The 23,947-nt window shown below is 46.5% G+C and overlaps 2 protein-coding genes across 2 annotated transcripts in view; both read right to left on the minus strand.

The window, feature by feature from the left end:
- Positions 1–297: 297 nt before the first annotated feature.
- LOC144166950 (uncharacterized) overlaps positions 298–23,947 on the minus strand; it is a 65,123-nt gene continuing 41,473 nt past the window's right edge. Inside the window, exons 2-4 of the mRNA XM_077696385.1 lie at positions 2,914–3,070; positions 900–1,187; positions 298–308 (exon numbers count right to left, since the gene is read on the minus strand). Coding sequence (XP_077552511.1) covers positions 298–308; positions 900–1,187; positions 2,914–3,070 — 456 coding nt within the window. The remainder of the gene's footprint in view (positions 309–899; positions 1,188–2,913; positions 3,071–23,947) is intronic.
- Positions 4,749–15,412, minus strand: LOC144170869 (uncharacterized). Its single transcript, XM_077700898.1, has 4 exons — positions 14,880–15,412; positions 11,580–11,668; positions 8,110–8,299; positions 4,749–4,888 (listed from the first exon to the last, which is right to left on the minus strand). Exons 1-4 carry the CDS (start codon positions 15,403–15,405, stop codon positions 4,749–4,751), a joined length of 945 nt encoding a protein of 314 aa, XP_077557024.1. The 5' UTR covers positions 15,406–15,412.

Consider the following 23,947-nt stretch of genomic DNA (forward strand, 5'->3'; position numbering starts at 1 on the left):
GTATAATGCGGAATACAAAGAAATAGTATGTGATGAAAAACTAGAATGGATCACGCCGAACCAAACGCTGGTGAGGCTGGTCTTTGTGGGAGGGAGGTCTCCGTAGGTTGTCAACAATAGCCCACCATTCCGTAAAAATCTTACACCTACAGTCGCCAAATCTTCGATTGTGCCTAAAGCACAGTAGTACTAACGCAGACAAAACAGCGTAAAAAGCGCACACGGAACCAGCGCTTTACCCATGGGAGAACGCCCAACTCGTCTGCCTTTATATCGCCTTCTTTCCTTCCCAGACGATCACGTAGCGCCTGCAGGTACGGGAGATACGGTTTCTTGCGAAAAGACACACCATGACATAATTGTTTCCAGTTCAATATTCATGATACTTTTTGTCTTCCTGAACAATCCGAACATGCCCGCTCTGCGTACAGTGACGAACCGAAGATTATACCCAGCCCCACCGGCTCAGTGCTACATCCGCTACATCCGTAATGATACATCCGCAAGGTCTGAAAAAGGCAGCAATGTGTTAAGCAAACCTGCATTTTTTGTTTGGGGTTATGTGATGATTTAATGCCGCGAACAAAGTCATTCTATTGATTTTCATGGCGATTGATTACGAACAACTTGCACGGCATTTAAATTTTAAACCAATCTGAACATAGGCCTGAAGGATTTGTACTTTCGAGTTTTGCGACCTTTTCGGAACTATTTATGAAACGCGCCCACATGAGGCGAGTGAAGCGAGATAGAGCGAGCACCCGTGTCGCCCTGTGCCGCGATTCTGCATAGCCGATGATGTCAGCTTGGGAGCTGAGCATATCCGCGCGTCGACCGCGAACAGAGCAAAAGTTTCCGTGGAATGCTCTCACTTTAAAAAAAACAACAAATGGCGGTACCGCTCTCGTCAGCGTTGCCGTATCCAGATTTGGTCGCCGGCGACGCGCTTCCCGGAAAGACGACGACGCCGTCCTCCAGGAAAGAAGTCAGCTTCGGCATCCGGGGCCCACGGGTCGGGTCGAGCAGAGACGAGCGTTGCGGGTAGGCCGGCTGCGGTGGCGGCACGTGCTTCCTGACGTACACTCCAGCGGGCGAGAACTCCAACGAGTACATGAGGAAGTCCCACAGGGCCTGCTCCGTCGACTCCCCGAGAGAGCTGCCCTCCGAGCCATCCATGCTCATCAGCACTGCGAAGACAAAGGCCCCCCGTTGTTTTCAGAAGCCACAGCGGCTTGCGGAAGCTATGCATAAAGTATACATACATACATGCATACATGCATACGTACATACATACATACATACATACATACATACATACATACATACATACATACATACATACATACGCAGCGCCTTCCTGTTATCCTATAGCCTCGCCTGCCTTGATTACGCCCCCCCCCCTTTCCCCTCTGTTAGCCGGCACCACTCCGACGCGCCCCCCCCCCCCTTGCGTTCTGGGGCTTCGCATACTTCTGTGTGACGTAGAGCCTACGTTTTGCTTTATACATCTTCTTCCCCGCCCACAATTGAGATGTATTTAAACCCAACTGAACTGCACTATTTGTATCTTCGAAAAAGACCGGTCCCTGGTGGAAACGTTAGAATAAATGTTATGTTTTTCAGTTTGACTTCTCTATTATATATAATATATATATATATATATATATATATATATATATATATATATATATATATATAAGAGAAGAAAAACTTCGAACAAGGTAAAAGCACGATTGTGGCCTACGTTTCAGCAAAGAGAACTTGCTTTCCTCAGGGCCCTGAGGAAAGCAAGTTCTCTTTGCTGAAACGTAGGCCACAATCGTGCTTTTACCTTGTTCGAAGTTTTTCTTCTCTTGTGTTCTCTACCATCTTCAAAGTTCTACTACTCCCTATATATATATATATATATATATATATATATATATATATATATATATATATAGCGAATCAGAATAAGAAATGAGGGGCTCGTAGAAATAACACAGAAATTAGGGTTGGCAGTCAACAAAACCTCGGAAAGCAAAGGGGAGGATGTGGTAGGTCATTGAAACAGATAAAGAATTTGGAAAGAAAGAAAGAAAGAAAGAAAGAAAGAAAGAAAGCGGAGAAAAAATGCCCGCCAGGTGGGATCCGAACCCACGACCTCCAGAATACCAGTCTGGTGTGATAACCACTACGCTACCGGCGGGGCGATTTTCTCCTCCGCTTTCTGGGGTATTTATGTCAATGTAATTTTTTTTGTAATTTTTTCCTGTGCTTGGGGGTGGTACGACCTCAAGTATACCGGTCTGGTGCGATAACCATTGCGTTACCGGCGGGGCGATTTTCCCCTCCACGTTCTGGGGTATTTATGTTAGGTATTTTTGTTTCCTGTGCTTGGGGGTGGTAGTGGGGTGGTGGGGTGGTCGTGGGTTCGGATCCCACCTGGCGGGCATTTTTGCTCCACTTTCTTTCCAAATTCTTTATCTGTTTCAATGACCTACCACATCCTCCCCTTTACTTTCCGACGTTTTCTTGACTGCCAACTCTTATCTCTGTCTTATTTTCAATGAGCCCCTCATTTCCCATTCTGATTCGCTACATGCATAGCGAGGGCCTCTGTTCTGGCAGTCTTGGTGCCATAGGAACCCCTCTTGACATGTCGTAGACACTCGAGTCCCGGCCCGGGGGTTAAAAGAAGGTCCCCTTCAGCCCGAGTAGTCCGAGTGGCGCTGGCTACCGCCCCCAAGCATGAACCTCCCAGCATGAACCTCCCTCCTGGAGGTTCATGCTGGCCAGCTTTACGATGCCAAAGTTAAGCTTACCACGAGTGCCAATGGGGATTATACTTTTCAGCGGCGAGCACAAAAACGCCGAACAAACGGGTGGTGTATGGCCTTCTCCCTCAAGTTCCGGATGTGTGTGGCGACTCACGTGGCGATTCGCATAGCGAGACAGCACCCTTGACCTCAGTGGCCTCGTCGTCATCGGCCCCCGACTGGCGGGGCCAGAGCAGCTCCTCCAACTGCCGCCTCCGGTAGAGCGGCAGTCGCACTGTGGCCTTCTCAAATAGCGCCCGTTGGTGGCAGCCCTGCAGTGAGGCGGAGGAGCGTTAGTATTTCGACTCACTTAACCGAGCAACTTCTGTACCTGTGCACACGGGGTGTTGCCATAGCAGATTTCACAATACTTGTAGACAACGATTTCGCACTGCACCTGGCAAGGCCTCACATTGGCGCCAAAGAAAAGTTGCGGAGGCTAAATACGAACACCAACGTTAAACTTACAACGTGGCTCAGAAAGTTGACATAATTTTTGGAACTTTTCAGTACAGAGATCAACGCTAAATGGACATTGGTTGCCCAACGTTGTTCGTCAGTCTCCCTGTTAGTATTGCCATTGCATGACTCACGACTTGCCTCATTCAAGTCATTGCCAGAATTTTCTTTCGTGCTTCTGGCCACATTCGTTGCTTGTCTGGTTGTCGCTTATATTTTTTTGAACGTCTCTTTACGCTGTGGACAACTTAAAAATTACATTCTTCCCGACGTCGTATTGTCGGACGGATTACCTGCTTTTGCACGTACATTCATGGTACGACGCTTAGTCTTCAGCATAACGCCACACTGCCACTAACCTTGCCAATGTAACAGTACATGAAGACACTACATGACGTTAACTAAGCAGCAGTCCCCTAGGGTTGATACTATCACCAAGAATGGCCGGGGGCCAGCATTGGACAGCCAAGCACGTGGACACCGGCGGAGTACATCACGCGCTGCTCTGTTTAAAGGGGTACTGACACAAAATTTTGAAGGCGAGATAACTTCGGAGATAGATTGGTGGGAACACACATACATCGTCTGCAAAATATCAGCGGGAAATACAGCCTAGAACATATTAAAATCCATTTTAAAGTGTGCGAAACGCCACCGCGCAGACAGCGGAGGACCTCGCGCGATCTGTTTTCTCTCGATATTTTGTAAATAAACGTTCCAAACACGTCACAAGTTTTTGTTCGTCACTTCCGCGGCTCGCCGCTCCAACAGGTGGTCGGAGCTTCTGCTCTCGGCGGCAGAGGCACCGTGATTTCGTCGGTGCATCGGGCAACTGGCCGCGATCAAGGTTCTACGGCGATTCCAAAGTCTGTATTCCCTTAGCAAAAAAAGGCCATACTTCAAATGTATTTCTAACACATTTAATACATGTATTAATTCTGTATTTATTTTGCATTATTTTGTCCGCATTCGAAATACATTACTAGTGCATTAAAAATACAGCAAAAGTACATTTCACGAATGCATTTTAAGTACGCTCGGAATATATGGTAAATATATTCTCATCATATTCAAAATGAATTTAAAATGCAATCTTGAATATGTCTTGAATATGTCTACACGTATTGAATGTGTGCTTAAAATACATTGGAAACATATTTACCTTCACGAACCTGGGAATGCAGCCTTTAATAAGTGCATTGAAAATGCATTTTAAATGTATTCATGCCAAATCAAGAGTGTGCTAGAAGTGCACTTAAAATATTATCTCAAATACATTTGAAGTGCATTAAAATGCACTCAAAGTGCACTTGCAATAGTATTTTAAATGTATTTAAATCTCATTAAAAGTGCATTAAAGTGCTAAACTTAAAATGCATTTAGAATGCATTACTGAATGTATTGCTTCCTTCAAGCATGCAACAAGCCATGCAGAATAACCCACACAAGAAACTCAAAATTCTCGAGGTTCCAGACGAAGCACAACTTGGTTTATTCAGCGATAGAAGATGGTGCCTGTGTGGCGGCACTTCCGCTTTTCTTTAAAGCTGTAGCCGCATTGTTGCATTTGCCGCGCAGGTAGCTACGGACGTCCGACTCCGTCACGTTGGAGAATTTCTCCAGCACATGGACTGAAAAAGAACAAAACAGATTTAAGGGCAGTCCTAAACAAGGTTTAAGAGGCTGCAATTTTACATGTGCAATCGTTGAAGTATGATCAAAGGAATGTCCATAAAAAAAATGGTTTGAAAGCGTTCAGCATTAGCCAAGTTGTTGTTCACTGAAAAGTGCTACATATATAGCCTAGGGCTGTTGCTCTTTTTTTTTGTGTGCCTCAAAGCACTGTAGGTGCTATGAGGTGACCAGCTCAAAGCAGGAACACCTAGAAAGCTGTCAAGGCCCTTATACTGCGAGATACATGCAGCCACTGGCTCCACTCGGCACGTCGCACTTTCTTTTAGCAGCCATCGTGAATGCTCCACGTACTGTTAGTTGCATTGCTCCTTGTGTCCACTGTGCTAGGTTGCGCACATCAGTTTTTGAAAAAGGGAACTGAGCATTTGGACTAGATAGTGCACTCCAAAACACAACATGCTCGCCCAATAATTTTTCAGGACTTCCATTAACTATTAGAAGCTCACTAGCATTTCTTGCATGTGGCGCTGCTAAGGCAAACAGGTCCATCCTCGTTCAATTCGCGTAGAGAAGGCTCAGCATCACTGGAATTATTTGGTCCCCTCTTTAACAAGCCGTGCCAACAACAAACCCTTGCACAATTTCTCTCCGCACTACCATCCCCTTATGCAAGTTTAAGTTGGTATTCACCATAGTTCTGCTCTGGTAATCAGCAACAAGTTTGTGCTGTTGTGGCACATGTCAATTCGTGTGTGCACGCAGCCCCCTGGCATGGCAGATGCAGTGACTGCACGCAAAGTGTTTCTGCTTAGAGAAGACACTGCATGCTTTTCTTAATTATCCATCCTTGTAAAGAATGTGCTATATCTACAAACTCAGCTAAGCTTGTGCAAAGGATGGTGGAGATGACATTCGTCCTACAAAGATACACCGTGCCTGAGATTCGCTCACACGGGCGGCCACCCAACCCATCGGAACAACTAGGAGGGTCCCCCAGAGCCAAACACGTGGTTGGCTGCAGCATTCGATGGGACCTGCCTAGAGAAGCGCCGGTCAAGGATTCGCACGCAAACAGCGGTGCCATCGACTTCAGTGCCAGTTGCATCACAGAGGCTGCATGACAAATAGCTACATCAATGCTAGTTTGAACGTTGACGTCATGAGCGACACGCCTGAGAGGAGGTATGGGCACTAAAGAAGAAGAGTGTGAAGGAAAAGTTCCACAAGCAAGAGTTGAATGAGGAGGACGGAGAGGAGGAAGAAGGCCAGGCTACATTCCTCGAACGACACACAGTTTTCTCGGACCCTGGGCAGAGCCAAGTGACACATCAGGCAGGCGAACAAGATCCAGGCTGTGTTCCCGGACAGAGAACCCGCAGCAACGCACTGTCGGCGGTTCCAGGCGACATCAAGGACCAGGCAACGAGAACCAGTTGAGCTGCTGGCGTGGGACGCCTGGCCCGGGCACTCACAGCAGTTCTGGCATGCACCGGGGACTCTGCACTGCTTACTCCTGTCAGCAATGACTGATTCCGCAATGAGCAGGCCCCACTGGACATGACTCGCACCAGCTCCGCGTGCAACCGACAGAAACAGCTGATGACATAAGAGGCATCCTGGCACAAGACAACAGCAGGCAAGGTTGTGTGCAAACATTTTATCAGGAACATTCAGGCACAGTGGGCAGGCTAGTGATTTGGTGACTCGTGTAAATGTCATCCCCATAAATACAATGTTTTCATTGTAATCCACTTACTTGATCGATGTGACATTTTGGCGAGCCTACTAGGATCCATTTTTTCCTGTCACTTTCAAACCAGCTAAGCAGATAATAGATCCGGAGAAACTGTTAAACAGATCTGGAGAAGCATTTTATTTATGGGGATGACATTTACACGAGTCACCAAATCACTAGCCTGCCCACTGTGCCTGAACGTTCCTGATAAAATGTTTGCACACAACCTTGCCTGCTGTTGTCTTGTGCCAGGATGCCTCTTATGTCATTAGCTGTTTCTGTCGGTTGCAAGCGGAGCTGGTGCGAGTCATGTCCAGTGGGGCCTGCTCATTGCGGAATCAGTCATTGCTGACAGGAGTAAGCAGTGCAGAGTTCCCCGGTGCATGCCAGAACTGCTGTGAGTGCCCGGGCCAGGCGTCCCACGCCAGCAGCTCAACTGGTTCTCGTTGCCTGGTCCTTGATGTCGCCTGGAACCGCCGACAGTGCGTTGCTGCGGGTTCTCTGTCCGGGAACACAGCCTGGATCTTGTTCGCCTGCCCGATGTGTCGCTCGGCTCTGCCCAGGGTCCGAGAAAACTGGGTGTCGTTCGAGGAATGTAGCCTGGCCTTCTTCCTCCTCCCCGTCCTCCTCATTCAACTTTTGCTTGTGGAACTTTTCCTTCACACTCTACTTCTTTAGTGCCCATACCTCCTCTCGGGCGTGTCGCTCATGACAGGCAACACGTGACAGCTAAACAATGAAAGAAAAATCTATTTTTCATGTTTATACAACGCCTGCATTATGCAGAGGGGCAATATTTGCGATATTTTGTCGTGAACACATACTCAATCGCACGGTGTGAAATCACAGTATTGAAAACCCATTTATTGCCCTTTTAAAGTAAGCTGCTGGACAGATACATGCCGAGTCATTTCACGACTTAGAAACTTAAATTATGATGTATACATACAACACAGTTCCTTAGTGCTAAATACTTGCCCAAAAAATAGCGCTTACAATTTTGCTAAATGTATTTTTTAAGGCATAGCTACATATACAGTGGGCACCACTTGTGCTAGCATGCCCTGAAATATTTTCTTGCTTGCCACAGATTTAGATGTGGTTATCAAGGTAAATCTCTTGTGAATGAGTGATAAAATGCTGATTTCTTACACCCAAGCTTGTTTTAATATGATTTTTTTTTATTGTGGCTCTAGACGTTATCATTTTTCTTGGGCTAAAAGGCACACCATAGCAGAGGGCTATAATTTACTTTAAAGCATCCCTAGATCTTTAACAAGCTCTCAGATTCAGCCCCCCACAATCTAGTTTTTTTGCTAAAAAAAAAAAACAGCTGCCACAATGTCATGCTCAGCATGACACCCAGTGGGTACAAATAAGTACCCAAAGCAAGTGAGCTGCAACAATCATGTTATTTGGCAACAGTGCTACATGCAAGATTATTCAGTGAAGTGACCACTTGCAGTGTGCAAACAGCCTCACCAATAATATCGTCCACTGTTTCCTTATCTAAAGCGGTTTTGCCGCCGCCGCTCAGTGACCCCTTCAGGCAGCACCTGCCCAGGGTATCGTTTCCGAAAACCATCTGGGCCAGCTCTTGGGTGTAGAGCGACGGCGTGTTGCTCAGCCTGAGCAGGCGTATCGTTGGGATCCGGGTTGTGCCAAACTGGACCTGCGACAGGAAGAAAGCAGACAAGCCAGTTCACCAAGTTATACTTTGATGACCTAGACACAGCACCTTTGTTTCAAAGTATCGATTAGCAGCCACTAATAAGCTGGATTTTGGTGTGTTCTTAAACTAGTTCGATTACTTTTGGTACCTTGCACAGAAGCTCATACACAGGGCTCCCTTCCTTCATGTGAAACGTGAACATATACTATGAGTTAGCGAAACATGAACAACCTTCCAGCAGGCACTGCAGACTACTATACCATGCATTTTTGGCAAATTCGGTGCAAATGACCGGCACTTTTCTTGCACAAACCAGTGAATATTGTGTTAAGAAAGCATACATTCCTGCTTATGAAGTGTTCTCCAATACTTTAGTTTGGGTACGTGCTACTTTGAGGGCATGCCCCTTGATAGGCTTCAGAGTACGCATACAGCATGGAGAGTAGGGGCACACCTTTCTAATAGCAACGTGCCTACTGCTTGAATGGTAATTTCTTTACTCATTGACTATTTGGCACATGCATACCTGCCAGGTTCGCCGGGATGTCATTAGGGAGATCTGATGGGGGGGGGTCACAAGTAACATAGTGAAATATTTTACATGCGTTTTTAATTGATTGAAGAATGATTGTGGGGTTTAACGCGCCGATGCAACGCAAGACAATGAGGCGCGTCGTAGTGGAGGGCTCCGGATTAAGTTTGACCACCTGCAGGGAATCTTTAACATGCGCCGAAATCTCGTACACATGGGCGTTCTTGCTTTTCACCTTCATCAGAAAAGCGGCCGCCGCGGCCGCGAATCGAACCTGCGTCCTCGTGCTCAGCAGCACGCCTTAGCCACGGAGCCACCACAGCGGGTCCAGCCACAAGTCTAAACAAGGCAGTATCGGCCAACAATAAAACCTGTTTCCTTTGTCTTTAACTGGTACATCGGAAGCAAACATGCGGCAGTCTACGTTTCCAGCTAGCTTTTGTGTGCGCGAGTTTAGTTGTTTGCTTCCCCGTTCAAACATTAAAAGGGTTGTTTATTATATAAACACAATTATTGAAGGAACTTCTAGTGTTCGGAAGTTAGGGTCAACTCATTTTTCCTTCACCAAGCACAATAATACCAAGCGAGGAACAGTGACACTGCGCATCCTGAAACCACTTATATGTAATTCGATTGCTTACGTGCAATGAATAATTCTGTTAGCGGTTTAGTCACTTCAATATCCTCACCTATGGCTTGCATTCAACATTAAGTTAGCAGTTACAGCACTAGGTGAATTGACATTTTTGAAAGGTAGACCAGAATTCTGGACTGCACATAGAAACCAGTTTTTAAGCTGCATTTTAAAGCAAAGCTTTCTATCTCTATTAGCCAACGATTCCTTCGTGGCGTGCGGGACAACAAACTCCTAACGCGGATGAGGATGGCAGGGCAGTTTTCACTCCCCGATGGCGCAGCAATAGGGCATCATCACCCACCGTTCCCCGCACACAGCTGCCTGCTTGCACCGGTGGGCGCATTGCAGGGTCGGTTTCATCGGCTGTTTTAGTGACGGTTGTATTTGGCCTGTTCTGGTGTGCTTCGCGTCAATTGCGTGCTTCCTTTGCACAGCTTGATTAACTTGTTCGACAGCACCTACTGGGTAACCCGGACCCGATAGAATTAAGTGCTCACATGGCAAGGATACGTTAAGGATTGGTTTGCAGGGCGTGAAAAGGAGATGTGGAGACCACATACAGACATCTGGCCGCTAAACAACTACCTTTTGCGCATTGCTTGCACGAATGGAACTCCGTTTTTTAAAAAGGTGAATACCAATTCGGTTGTGTTTTTTAGAGGTATGGCAAAAGGCGAAAGTAGCAACTGGTTCTGATAAATAGTGATTATAAAAGTTCACTGAGCTTTCTCGCAATTCTCAAACTTACTGAAGTAACTAGTTTAAATCGGTATAAATGGGAATCCCTAAGCTCACATGTCATATTGTTTTGGTGTTCGCGCTTGTGACCCGCCGCGGTGGCTCAGTGGCTAAGGCGTTGCGCTGCTCAGCACGAGGTCGCGGGTTCGATTCCCGACCACGGCGGCCGCTTTTCTGATGGAGGCGAAAAGCAAAAACGCCCGTGTGTACGAGATTTCGGCGCACGATAAAGATCCCCAGGTGGTCAAAATTAATCCGGAGCCCTCCACTACGGCGCACCTCATCGCCTGCGTTGCGTTGGCGCGTTAAACCTCAACAATCAATCAATGTTCGCGCTTGTGTCACGCGGTGGTGTTGCCCCAAGCTAGCACATCAGGATGGCTAGGTTCTGCTGTCTCAACCTTCGAAAGACGCTCCTCCATTCTGCCGACTCACGGCTGGGCTACAGCAGCGGCAGCGTTCACCGCTCCAGCCCGGCCGTGGCCGACGCTGCTGCTGTGCTCGGATGGTGCACCCTCGAATTCCAGGTAACGGCTGGCAGAATCTCTGGTTTCACTCTTTGTAGGGCCACATGTGTGAATTCAAGTGACGTCACATGGGCAATTGCTGTGGGTGTCGTTTAAAGCTTTGCTTTCCAACCACCTTCACAGCATGGACTGGAGCCAATTTTTTTCACATGCACTCTATTTTTTACTCCTGTGCACTTCTGTGGCTCCCACAAGTTATAATCACACACAAAAAAGTTTTTTTTTTCTTTTTCGAGTGGCTTGATGCCATCTTACACAACAGAGGTAAAATTCTGAAAAAATTCAGCAAAAGAATGCAAGATCCAGCAAGAAAACTATGTGCAAGGTCAGAGTTCTGTTACAATTGTTGCCAAAATAATCAAAGCAGTCGCACCGCCAGGGCACATGGACAGAAAACTGTCAATGGCAACTGATAAAGGACGTTATTTTTGAATTACATGGTTAACAGCTGTACAAAGACACCCACACAAAGGGCGTGTAACTCTCGAATGTTTTGCTGCCAACTGATAGCGTCCAAGGTCTGTTGAGATGCACCTCAAAATGAGTATTTGAAAGACACTGATTAAAATTTGAAGCAATGAGTTGATAAAATATTTTACATTTATGTTCCTGAAATGTTGTTCAAGCAGATAAAATTAAGCTAAAGCAAATAAATTTTCTGTTCCTGGCCCTTTCAGACATTTATGCATAAACATCAGTCTCTTCCAACTTGCTTTAGCTGTCGAACTTGGATATAATTAAGCATCCCAGGACTTTTTCTTTAAACTATCCCACACACTGTAAATTTGTTTCTGTTAAGAGAAAATATGCCTCGGCTAGTATCACAGATTTGGTGCCCAGACTTACACATGCGCCACCACTCCCAGCTGCGACATTCTCTCCCAGAGGCCGATTCACCATGCACGATTTTATGTCCGCAAAGAGTGCAGGCATCCCTAAAAAGCAGAGAGAGAAAACAAGTACATACAGATGTGTGTACATAACAGGTGCATAGCTGCAGTGCACAGGTCAATTTTTCTGAGAGGTGGCTAGTGCAAGAACTCTGCAGCACACACTGCATGTTTAAGGTAATACCCATACCATACGTACACGAAAAATGACATTAAGTGCTTAATGCCTTAAAGGGGCCCTACAACAGTTACAATCGACTGCTAGCAATGTATTTTGGGGTAAAGTCTATTGTCCCAGCAATCTCCTCCCGCAAGAATTATGAAAATCCGTTTACTATCACCGAAACTACGTGCAATGAGAAATCGCACATAATCGCTCCTTCCCAACTAGACCAGGGACAAAGCGACAAAAGCTGCGCGCTCTCTCCCGGAGAGGGGGGCGGCTCGCGGCGTTCTCTTCGCAGCCTTCGATATATCACAGGCCGGGGAGTTTTCTCCTTTTCTCCGCAACGTGGAGGCGCCTATTTCCGGTCTGGTGCCACAAAAAAGCAGGCATGGTGGCCTGCTCGCAAGCAAGCGCTCGGGCTGGTAGGGCGTTTTTGATGCAATAAACGTTTGTAGTCGAGTGGTCCCGTTGAAAAGGAAGTATTCAGCTCGTTACTCAAACTCCGTGCACACTCAAAACACAAGAGAAACGGCAAAACTGTGCCTACAGGTTCAGACATAGAAGAGGTTCGTACACAGCGATGACGACGGCGGAAATGGGAGAAATTAGCCGTGAAGTTGACCAGTGACAGCCGATCGGGCAGCCATGGCCTCTATGACGTCGCTCAGGCCATGCCAGGGGGGCATGGCCTGAAGGGTGCAAGAACTGAAGAGAGTGCGGTTGGTTTTTCCACGTCTTTCACAGCGATTTGCGCACTCACTGCTTCACGTGCACGTGTATATTTGGCTTAGGTATTCCTGGCAGTGTAATCTAAACGTTGCGCAGGTTTACTTGCACTGCTCAGAGTGTTGCAGGGTCCCTTTAAGTTTTAATGCCATTAACTCACTGCTACACGCAAAAATCTAATGCCATTTTCGGTTTAAGGAGTTCCGCACAACTCATTCGCCTTCATGAATGCCTTAAATCTGCCTACTCTCGAACACGATGGGCATCAAATGAAACCAACAAAACTCTCAGCACCAGAGAGTTGTCACAGAAATGTAGTTAACCCTTTGAGGGTCACGGGCGTACATGTACGGCATCGGCAAACACTTTCAAAACAGTCAATGACGTACATATACGGCATTACTTGTATCTTTAAAAAGCGTGTCTTTTTCGCCAACTTCTCTTGCCAACTTCTCTTGCTTGGCATGTGCTGCCACACTCCGGAAATACGTCAAATTTTTTTCTTGCACCGATGGCTCTTCTTTTTATTTTTTATGATTTACCTCAGTGGCGCGCCGGCTATTGTTTGCGCATCCGCTAACAAGGGGGCGCGCTGGGTGTCGCCCACCGGGCACCTCTCGCTTCTTGCGCCTACCACAGACCAAGGTCACCTGCGAAACTGATGAGGCTCTTTTCTCCTTTTTATTTTTATTTTAGGGGCGGTGCGCCTTTCCTCCGGGTGCTTCCCACTTTTTGCGCCCGCTAAACTGATGTCTATCTGATTTTGATTCACTGAAAAGGTGCCAGCTTGTTGCTCTCTCGTTTTTATTTAGAATTTTTCTTGTGTTACTCATGAATAAACCACATATATGTAACGACACAAACGATTTTTTTGTCACTTCACTATGGTCACCCTAAAAAAATTACGATAATTTTTTCTTGAAATAGGTTCACCCGAAGAATTTAAATCAGAAGTAAAAAAAAATCGACCCTGGGGGAGTCGCATTTGGCAAAAAAATTCAACCCTCAAAGGGTTTAACTTCGAAATAAGACGCTTTTTTGTGCACTTTTGGTGGGGAAGTTCTCATAAGGATAAAGTTCACTAAAATAGCAGCAAAAGGCAAAACATCGTGTTAGTCGTCGTTTTGAATTTTTCAGATTTGGCTACCGTTGGCAGGCAACCACAGTTGCTGAAGCGACTTTTAGAAACGGCTCACACCATTTTTTAGAAAACACTATTTCTCATAACATTTTTTATTACAAAAAACAATTTTAACCCTTGTAAATATTTTTATCTACTTTAAAAGCTTCTAAAATATTGGTGCATTTCTTTGTTGATTATCATGCCGAATACTTTGCATTTTTGCATGCAGCACGATCTGCCCAAATAATGTAATTCGGTACTTTAAGGCCTTAAACACTGAATATCATTTTCATGTACGTGTGGCACGGGCCACATCAGCCACATAGCCTGATTGTTTTCAAAAAACAGCTCGCATTGATGTCAAACCGCAGCTATCTTTTGAACGAAAAACAGGGCCTAGAGCTACATGCTAGGCTGTAAAAGACTAGTTTTCCTTCAAAGGTTTTGTCAGTGCTGGTTGAGACTTTCTGAAAGGTGAAGTGCACCATGGGCCATAAGACAGCTGCCATAAGTGCAAAACCCAGTAGTTGTCCTTTATGTGTAAAAAATGGTGCGCAATCAGAAGAATGCAGTCAACAGGCACAGAAAGTTAGCTATTTCCTCCTATCACAAGTTTGCTTGACTGTGCCCCGTATGCTAAAAGGAAAAACAAGACACCACTAGTTTGAAGTGAGCATTCTACATCTACAAGTTCTGTAACTACAGGTGACCATGCTGCCGTTGCGAGGTTTACATTCACCTGACAAGCCACTGTTTAAATAAACAATTAAGGCAGCAACGGCAGCAAAGGCAGCAACACCGTATGGCACATGCACACAAGGCATGTGAGCCGCATCTGAACCAAACAAAGCTGCTAACAGAAGCCAATAGATAGCAGAACTGAACTAGGCTGTAAAGCCCTACTGCTCCTTTTCGAATGTGAGCACTAGGGACACCTGAGACATGCCTGAAGGCACATGCCACACTATGGGTGAGAGACCAAAGTAGGTATCCTAGAGGCTCCAAACATGGAGGTGAAAGGAAAATGGTAGACAAGCGCTGTAAATTGTTACATAATTTCTGTGAAGCTGCCTGCTTGGCAGGTGGACACTACTTAGGCTGGGAGCATGCGGGAAGGCTAGCAGGTGAGGCAGGGAAAGAGAGAGCAACAGGAAAATGGCCGTCAGAAGCCATTATCAGCTAACGCGACAGGAAATGCTCAACAGAAGGTGTTCCTAGAGGTGACAATTTTTGATTCATACCTTCTAGAAGTGGGTACAGAGAATCCATTGCAAACAGGGCTTTCGATTCGGCTTCGAAAGCCCTGCTCTCAGCGGCCTCAACCCGTGCTTCCAAAATCTCCAAGCGCGAGTCTTCCACGCCAACAGCCTTGGCATCGGCTTCTGCTGCCATGGCTTCGGAATCAATGGCCCTGGCCTCGGCTTCAGCGGCCCTGGCCTCGGCATCACCGGCCCTGGCCTCGGCGTCACCGGCCCTGGCCTCGGCGTCAGCGGCCCTGGCCTCGGCCTCAGCGGCCCTGGCCTCCGCCTCAGCGGCCCTGGCCTCCGCCTCAGCGGCCCTGGCCTCAGCCTCAGCGGCCCTGGCCTCAGCCTCCGCAACCCTGGCGTCGGCTTGTGTTGTGGTCTTGGCTGCGGTGCTGTAGGCTTTGCCTACCACAGCTCGTGCCTCAGCCGTGGTTGCTGCAGCCTCAGGGTCATTTTCCAGGTCCCGGGTACTCTGGAAGCAAGCAAAGGCTTTGAATGGCCAAGACATAGCCAGCCCTATCATGCCTTCTTCAAAACACGGAAGTCCCGATTTTAAAAGGTGCTTTCCACAAAACCACTGATAGACGGCCATACCTCGAATTTTCCCTCCAGAACAGGTTTGATCACAATGAGGCTATTTATCAGACAACTCTTTTCGTGTCCTGAAATCTTGTTAGACATTTCAAGCAGGGGAAGTAAGAGAGAATTTCGCTGACAACCATGCCCATTAATGTCGCCTCCTTTTTGACTCTTGTGCACTGCGAAGATTTTATTTTTTGAGCCATCGCAACTTTCTGTAACTTCCTGCTGATAGCGACATTATGATCAAAATTTACCTGTTGATGTGTGCTTAGTTTGCTGAGTATTACATACTGCTACCTCACCCATTTTCTTTTTTGTTCCCGTTATAACTGCACTGGATCAGTGCTGAGAAGGTTTTGGGGGTATTTTTATTAGTTTTTTGGATTTTGCTTTTTTTTTACTGCTCACAGAAGCCACCAAAACTAATACAATGATAACAACTGTTGAGCAGCAATATCGACAGCTTAGCTCAACGAATTCACCACTGGAAGTGATTCATGTAAAATATGAAAATAGCGTTCAATCACAGAGGTTGCCACCTGTTCTGGTGTCTCTTTATCGTTTTTGTTTCGCCCAAGGGCAATGCACTAGGCAGAACAGCAAGCACAGCTTTTGTGCGCACAACTGAACAAATGCAGGAACACTGGTAAAGAAGTGTCGGTTTTATTTTCAGTGCAAAGGGGGCGCGGCAATGTAGCAGGAAGAATACAGCAGCCACCTTTTTCAAGGTTACTTCCGCGCATTGTAAACACCTTTTTCAATGAGGACGTTGTTGATATCAAACCATGAATTTGTTAGGACAATTTCCTCAAAGCCTGAGCATGTTTTTTTTTTTCTGAGGTAAGCATGTGTTGGTTCAAAAGTGCAGGGGTGGGAAAATGAACTAACCTGTGTTAACGCTTCTATTTTTCCCAGTTTTTTTGTCAGGCAACGCCTTGCTTCAAGCAGTTGCTCTAACCTGAATTGAAATGGTGTAAGACCCCTTGTGTACAGAGCTTGTGCTTCTTCCGGATAATTCGGGAGAGTTGGCAGGTATGCACTTGTCTCATCCATGTGCTATTCTTATGTTTCGAAATCATGCATCGACCAGTCAGCTTTCCCATTCACTGGCCTCCATGGCAGCAATGCTGAACTAGCAATGACTTTGGTAAAAACTGATGTGACAAAGCAGGAACTTTGTTTTATGTATGAGGCTTTGTTTGTGTTGGCAAACAAATCCCTTTGTCTCTGTCACAAAAAACCATTTAAAGGGGTCATGAAGAAAAATAAAGCTGTTTAATATAAAAGAGCTAGGCTTCAGTACCTCAGCCAGCTCCATTCCAGCCCCGAAAAGTTTTAACTAGAATGAAAAACGAAACTAGAGGCCTCACAACAATTGCCCGGTCATGTGCATTAGCGAAGGGTTAGTTGAGCGGGCACTAGCAGCACAAACAACATTTTGTGGCATCATAGAAAAGTTGCCTGAAAGCTGCTAGAAAATTTCTACTGATACACACGTTTGCTTTCATATCCCCATTATTTGTTTGAAGTTTGCTCTAAAATTCGTATTATTGTCACAACGGCAAAGCAGTCTTCCTTATGAACCAAACTGGCATTTTGTCTTCATGACCACTCTAAGATATCAGCAATGTCACTTGAAGAGAATGCACGGCTATTTCACTTCAATATTTTGCAAAAGGGAATAACCCTCCCCCATTTATTTGTGGGCAAAAACAGGGTTTTGCAATAATCAGAACTTTAGCAATTAAACCATATGCAACATCAAACACTTAGTGCGCTGAAGTACCTTCAGCAAAGCAGCATAACATCCTTATAAATGCGCACCAGTACCTTTTCGTTGGCCTCCTGCCTGAGTCGCTGCAGAACCCGGTCCTCCAATGCCACTGCCTTTCGTTTCCGGGCCTTTAGTGATGCAAACAGAAACACAGTGAAAACATACTTTGTGAAACAAAACTATTGAATTCCCTAGTTTACCAAAGTAACAAAAAAACTTTAATGCTAGAAAACTTTCTTGCAATCTATAAAGGAGACTGGCAATATAACTTCTAGCATTGAATATATGAGGCCATCGTGCTGAAAAGTGCCAACCCGAGAAAACTCCACACAGGTTGTTTTGACATTAAAAATGAAAGGGTGTGATGGATAAGCAAAAATGCTGAGAGCAGAGGCACTAATTCAAGATTTCTGTACTGAACATACACCTGGGATATGAGGTGCACCATGTAGAGAAGGGTTCAAAATTTGTTTTATTGTGTCGCAAAAATATCTGCTGTGACCAGGAATTCAGCAAGAGCTAAGTTGCCAAAAGGAGAGGGAAGTAAAAAGGTGCAATTTTTTATAAATAATTATGTGTACCAAGATGCAAAAATCCGGCCATTGTTGGCAACAGAGAATCCCAAAAACTACTGCAACTAAAAAAGATAAAGGGCCACATTCAAACCGAGGTACATAACATTCAAACCCAGGTACATGCGGTGAGAGTAAAGTGATTTAAAGGGCTACTGAAGCACTTTTAAAACCAGGCAAAACTCTACTTTTTACAATTATTACATTGGTCAGTTTGTGCCTGTAAAGTTTTTTTGGTCATTTTTAGCTTGGAGACAGCGGTATTGGTCGTTAAAGTTGACGCTACGCCTCGCCCACTGCTTCCTGCCGCATCGCCGGAAGATCGAGAAACTGAGAGGCAGCGACCGGAAGTAGCGTCATATTCGGAAGACGGCCAGTGACGTGCGCCGCCGCTTCGCTGTGTCCCAGTTTTCTGGGCAACTTTCCGAATTAAGCAGGCGTGTAATCTGCACTTTATTAATCATGATTGTCTTAAGTTGCTTTCGCGTCGATTTTTTAACCGTAATGCTACTGTGTGATTCCCTAAAGCGACTCCTAGATACCAGAGATTTCCTACCCAAGCGCCCATGGCTACTACATTGCCTTCACGAGTAGTCGCGGGGCCGGCCGTGTCGTCGGCTGCTCTGTGCTTCACACGCGAAGCGACGGGCTCAAACAAATACGGAGGTACCCCAAGTCTCTGATCCATTATTATAAGGGAATTAGAAAATTTGTGGGACCACAGCGCTCTGAGCTTCCCGAACTCCTTGCTCGTTTTCCCGATCAACGTTGTTGGCTGTGATGACAGCTTAGCTGAATAGCTAGATTTTAAGAAGAAATCAAGCGAGATGAAAGAATGAAGCGTTTTCTGCGCGCAGAAGCGCTCCGCACACTCGCCGGTCGTGCATGCCCGTACGGCGCACGAAACGGCTCGCACCACACATGCCGCGGCAGCGACCGCTCTTCGCTGCCGTCCAGAATCAAGGCCGTCGCGAAAAGCAAGGTAAACGTTCAAGAGAGGATGATAGTGTGGTGAAAAATTGTGCTAGGGATTGTCATCCAAGGTGATTTCGAAAGAGGTGATCGAATTCGTATCGCGATGCAGAGCGCCGACCGGTCGCGGAGGCTCATCGACAGGCCTGCCCGAGCAAGAGATGCGGCGAGAGGCCGATGGATGGCGTTACCTGCGCGCAAGAATGAGCACAGCACCGATCGCTAGAATGACTATCAACGTAGGAATAACGTTTCACATGCGAGAAAGGGGATGATAATGTGGTGAAAAACTGTGTTAAGGATAGTCATTCGAAATTGTAGAGATAGCGGCGACCAACTATCTCCCTTGGTGCTAAAGCTAAAGTTCCCAACAACACCGTCGATCCGTGCAACCTGAGCCGGCTGGAGCTGTTGGGGAAGGCGTTCTAAGGCTCGTCCGGGACCAGCGTGCTGCGCTTGGGTTCCTCTAGCTTTTGCGGGGCGACCAACGTTCAACTCCCCTATTCTAAAACATGCGTATGTGCAGCGATGCCACGTTCCACTGACCGGCCAAGCAGCGACCCGGCACCAGCACCTCTGCGTGACGTGGCGACCGGCGCCGGCCGCACTGCCTGCGCACATCGCAGGCCGCTGCACAGAGCTTGTTGCCGCCTGTCCAAATGTAGAAACAACATTCCACATTCGAGGATGGGGATGATGGTGGGTTGAAAAATTGTGCTAGGAATTGTGGCTAGTGCTGGTAGTGGAAGCGGCGAACCAATATCTGCGCAACTTCCCTGCACCCGAGAAACAAGTCGGCCATGAGTCGTTGGGGGAGAACCCCTTTCTAAAGCTCGCCGCAAGCGAACCTGTTTTGTTTATACTTCCCTCAGGCTCTCCTATTCTAAGGAAAGATTGTGTGAGCCCTCCATTCACCAGAGGACCTTCTAGCCCGTATCTGAATGGGGACAGAATGATATCTTCAGGCTGTGCGGTCCCCGCAGCGCCGGCACTTCCGAATATGACGTCATCTGCCGCCAGCCAATCGCGAAAGGCAGCCAGGGCTCTCACCGTGCCCTCGAGCAGGGGTCATTTGTTTTGACGAAAAAAGATGGTTTGGGTGTATTTACACATAAAATAAACATGTTTTTCGAATTCAGGATCAGGAAAACCATAATGTAATGCCCCCAACAAAATTTTTTTGAAAAGCTCTTCACCAGCCCTTTAAGCACTCCACCTACACCAGAACATGAAACACACCTGAGGTACCTGCTCGCATGCTTTGAACGCCAGGCAATATGGTTTCCCCTAATGATACTTAACTGCTACATCACATGTGGGTCATGCTGGTTCCATGAGGCTACCAAATGCCGATTCATAGCCCTTAACCATGGAGTTCCATGCATACCCATACACCCAGCCACTCAAAGGCCAATGACGTTCACGGCGAATTTGCACGGTTCAAAGTTGCTGTGACATTAAGATACCCATCTACGATTCCCACATATTCACTCATGGGGACTGGAAAGTGAGGATGACAGCTGCCATCAGAGGCAGAGTGAAGTGCCGGCAGCAATTTTTTTGCCACAGAACCAGCATTGTCCTCTCTACAAAGACTGCTCATTCTATCTGCCGAAAGCACCATGGCTAACAAGTTTCCGCTAAATCCGTGACATAAGGGATCTTCAAAGTTCTACCCCCATGCAAGCTATCGTTAGCTTCCAGGCTTTTCTTTGCATGTCTTCATGTACAGACTGTCGAGGCCTTGAGAAAAAAATTCATTGTCCATGCAGAGTTACACTTAACTCAAAAAAGGAATAAAAAAACAGTAAATGATAAAGAAAAAATCCTATGCAGCTCTCGTGCACTGTACGTTAAGAACAGCAAGGTAGGTACTTGCCCTGGCAGTCTTCGTCGTCCTTGAATCATCCCGTGTTTCTTGAAGCATCCTGTCCAGGAGCTTTTCAAGTTCGCTCCGAACCGCTAACAAGAACGCATGACACATATTAGTGAATACACTGCAAAAATTTATGTTTATGCATGTCTTGGGCTACTTTCTTAAAAGTAATGGTGAATGTACAGGGTACAGCCTACTTGCAAAGTACACGATATCTGAGCGTCGACAATGTCTGTTGCAACAAGACTGCCTTCAAGGTATTCCGGAATTAGCGCAAAAGTATGGATACATACTGCATGCACTTCGTTCCATATAAACAGAACCGCACCTTTTCGGTACCAAGCACCTAACGACAGCAGAGCAAGGTACAAGCTTAGCAGTACGATTATCTAGGCAACCACCACCGCTTCATCGCTTATCGCGTTTTCTCGAGACATCAGTTTGCACAGCAGGGCGTGCTGTTGGCTGTTCTTGCGTTCTTATAATAGTCTGTGGGATAAACTTCGCAGCTGCGAGTAGCGTTGTCCTGTTTGCGTGTTCCCTGTGCCTCGCTTTCGAGCAGTTTTTTTTCCGTCATTAATAAGCCACATGTAACAAAACCGCCAATAAATCGCATGTGTTGTTGATAAAAAAATCGTAACAAACAGGGAAAACAGTATCACGTTAATGCAAGAACGCGGTGTTATGAATTAGGTACTGACTACAGCGACGGGGCCCGTCGCTTTAAAATCTGCACTACAGTGATGGGGACTAACTCTAGCTCAATCTGGACGGATCTCCAACGCCCGCTTCACAATATTTCAGCGAGAGCAGTCGGTCTTGATTTTTACCTAACCAGCCGAACCGCTTCCGCTCACTGACTAGCCAGAGTCACGGTTAATTATTAATCACTGGTAATAATTAGAGGAGATCGGGTGTAACGTCGGCCGTGGCTCCAGCGAGCGGTTCGGCCGCTTGAGTAAATAACCAAGACCGACTGCTCTCATTGCGTGAATTTTAAAGCGGCCGTGAGGTTTTGATATTACAAAGCGCTAACTACGGACACACACACACACACAAAAAAAAAGTGCGAGAACCGAACCAGGGACTTTAACGTCCGTAGTCAGCGCCGGAACCACTACACCAAATCCCGGAACGAGATAAGGCAGCTAATCGGCTTGTTTTGAGTTCAGTTGATTGATTGTGGGGTTTATCGCGCCGACGCAACGCAGGCGATGAGGCGCGCCGAGTGGAGGGCTCCGGATTAATTTTGACCACCTGTGGATCTTTACCGTGCGCCGAAATCTCGTACACACGGGCGTTTTTGCTTTTCGCCTCCATCAGAAAAGCGGCCGCCGCGGCCGGGAATCGAACCCGCGACCTCGTGCTCAGCAGCGCAACGCCTTAGCCACTCAGCCACCGCGGCGGGTTTGGCGTTCAGTCTTGAGGGGGTCCCGTCACTGTAGTGCAGATTATAAGCGACGGGCCCCGTCACTGTAGTCAGTCCCTATGAATTAAAGAAAAATGATTGCATCACTAAGGTATCACACGGCCTACAAACGCGTTTATGCGGCTAGAACTGGGGGAATGTCCTTAAATTTCGCATCTGGTCGATCATCATGCAAAGGAATGAATGACCAGCCTGGACGCACTCATTTATTTTTATTCAACAGCCAGTGCACATGACCATATCGAAGAAACGAACACGTGCGTTTGTGTCGCTTGCGGCCGTTTGTCCTCGTTCGAGTTGTACGGTTGAATAAACAACGATCTAGACGCTTGTACAAAGCAGTAGGGACAGCATATACAAGTTTTGGCACTGTCAGCTAACAGGACTGGCATAAAATAGTACTTACGACTTAACTTCACAAGCTGGGCTGGTAGGAGGCTTGTCGTTCCGGTGGCTCTTTTATTTTTGTCCTCATCGGGCCAATTCACTTTGACCCAGTTGCGCTTCTGGGTTGGCCCCGTGAATTCGGGCCAGGTCTTTGAGTTATGCTTTCTAATGGGGTCAAAATCTTTTATGAGCGTAACCGACTCAACGGCAAAGCTTTCGTCGGGGAATCGGAAGAGCCCGTACTTGTCCATTTTGCGGGAAAATGGAGTCAGTACAACCAGTACAACAGAGGATTTGTACCGGCCGGTTTATTGTCGTGGCTGAGGTTGGATTGGATTGCGTTGACTGCTGCGCACGCTGCAACGCCGTGCACGGGCTCGCAAGCCGCTGCTTACGGCTGCAAAATCGCCGACTTGTTCCTCTCCCTGGCTAAAACAGTCAGCTTCGAGCCTATAAGCCTATAATGTAGATTAAAAACATTTCTTCGGGACTATATATATAAAGAAACTTGTTTGAGTAAGTCCTGTCCACGCAGTGCAAGACAAGAAGTTTCTGTGGAGTTTCTGCGGACACATCAGTGAATGGCTGCCTAAGCGCTCGGTTAAATTTCTGCTTCTAATAATTTGTTCTTCGTAAGATTACGTTGGTATAATTATCACGTGTTTTGAGGCGGGGAAGTTATGGAAGAGCTGCTGTAGGGGAAGGCGAAGCCGCGGCTTTTCTACGAAACTTCTTAAGGCAGCATTTAGTTTTGAAACTCGAACGGGTCTTCACTTGCATTCTAGCAATTTTAGCGGTAGAAAACAGTGCTCGGGATCCTAGTTACAGCTGAGGCACCCGTATTTACGCCAAAACATATGCATAACACCCCCCCCCCTCTTTTTTTTATTTTTCTTAGTGGCTCTTCATTTCTAGCTATGGTCGCTATGATCATGTATGCTTCCACTTCAGTGATTGCTATGCTCTTGTGAGTGCGCTAAGGCTCGTTTCCATTTATGTATGTGGCTACGCTGGAGATACCAATCCACATAACTGACACGGCCTTCTCGACAAAATCAGAGAGGCTTTTGTTTGAAATACCCACCCACGCGAAAATAACTACACACAATTTTGACACGTGTGCAAATGTACTCTTAATGCCTAAAACTATATACGCAAGAGTACAAAACGACGTGGTACTATGCCGTCGTTGAACCAGTATGTATGCCTACGCTCGAACATACAAAATTCTTATCATTGAAAAACACAACTACATTTTTTTTATTTTATTCCACGGCATTCACACGAACCACTTTTTCTCTCTTTCTAGAGTATGGGAACGGGTTGTACCTTCGGGTATGTCTAATTCTTACAACCTTGGCGCTGCTGTGAGGCTTTTTGATCTTTAAGTGAACGCTTCATAAATTAAATGCTAACGGGCCGCAACGTCTATCGTTACCATGCGACCTCTTGCTTACATAAAGTTATAGGCGG

Source organism: Haemaphysalis longicornis, unplaced genomic scaffold (genome assembly GCF_048455015.1).
Source record: "Haemaphysalis longicornis isolate Haplotype H1 unplaced genomic scaffold, Haemaphysalis longicornis Haplotype H1 scaffold_2, whole genome shotgun sequence".
In the NCBI taxonomy this organism is placed as follows: domain Eukaryota; kingdom Metazoa; phylum Arthropoda; class Arachnida; order Ixodida; family Ixodidae; genus Haemaphysalis; species Haemaphysalis longicornis.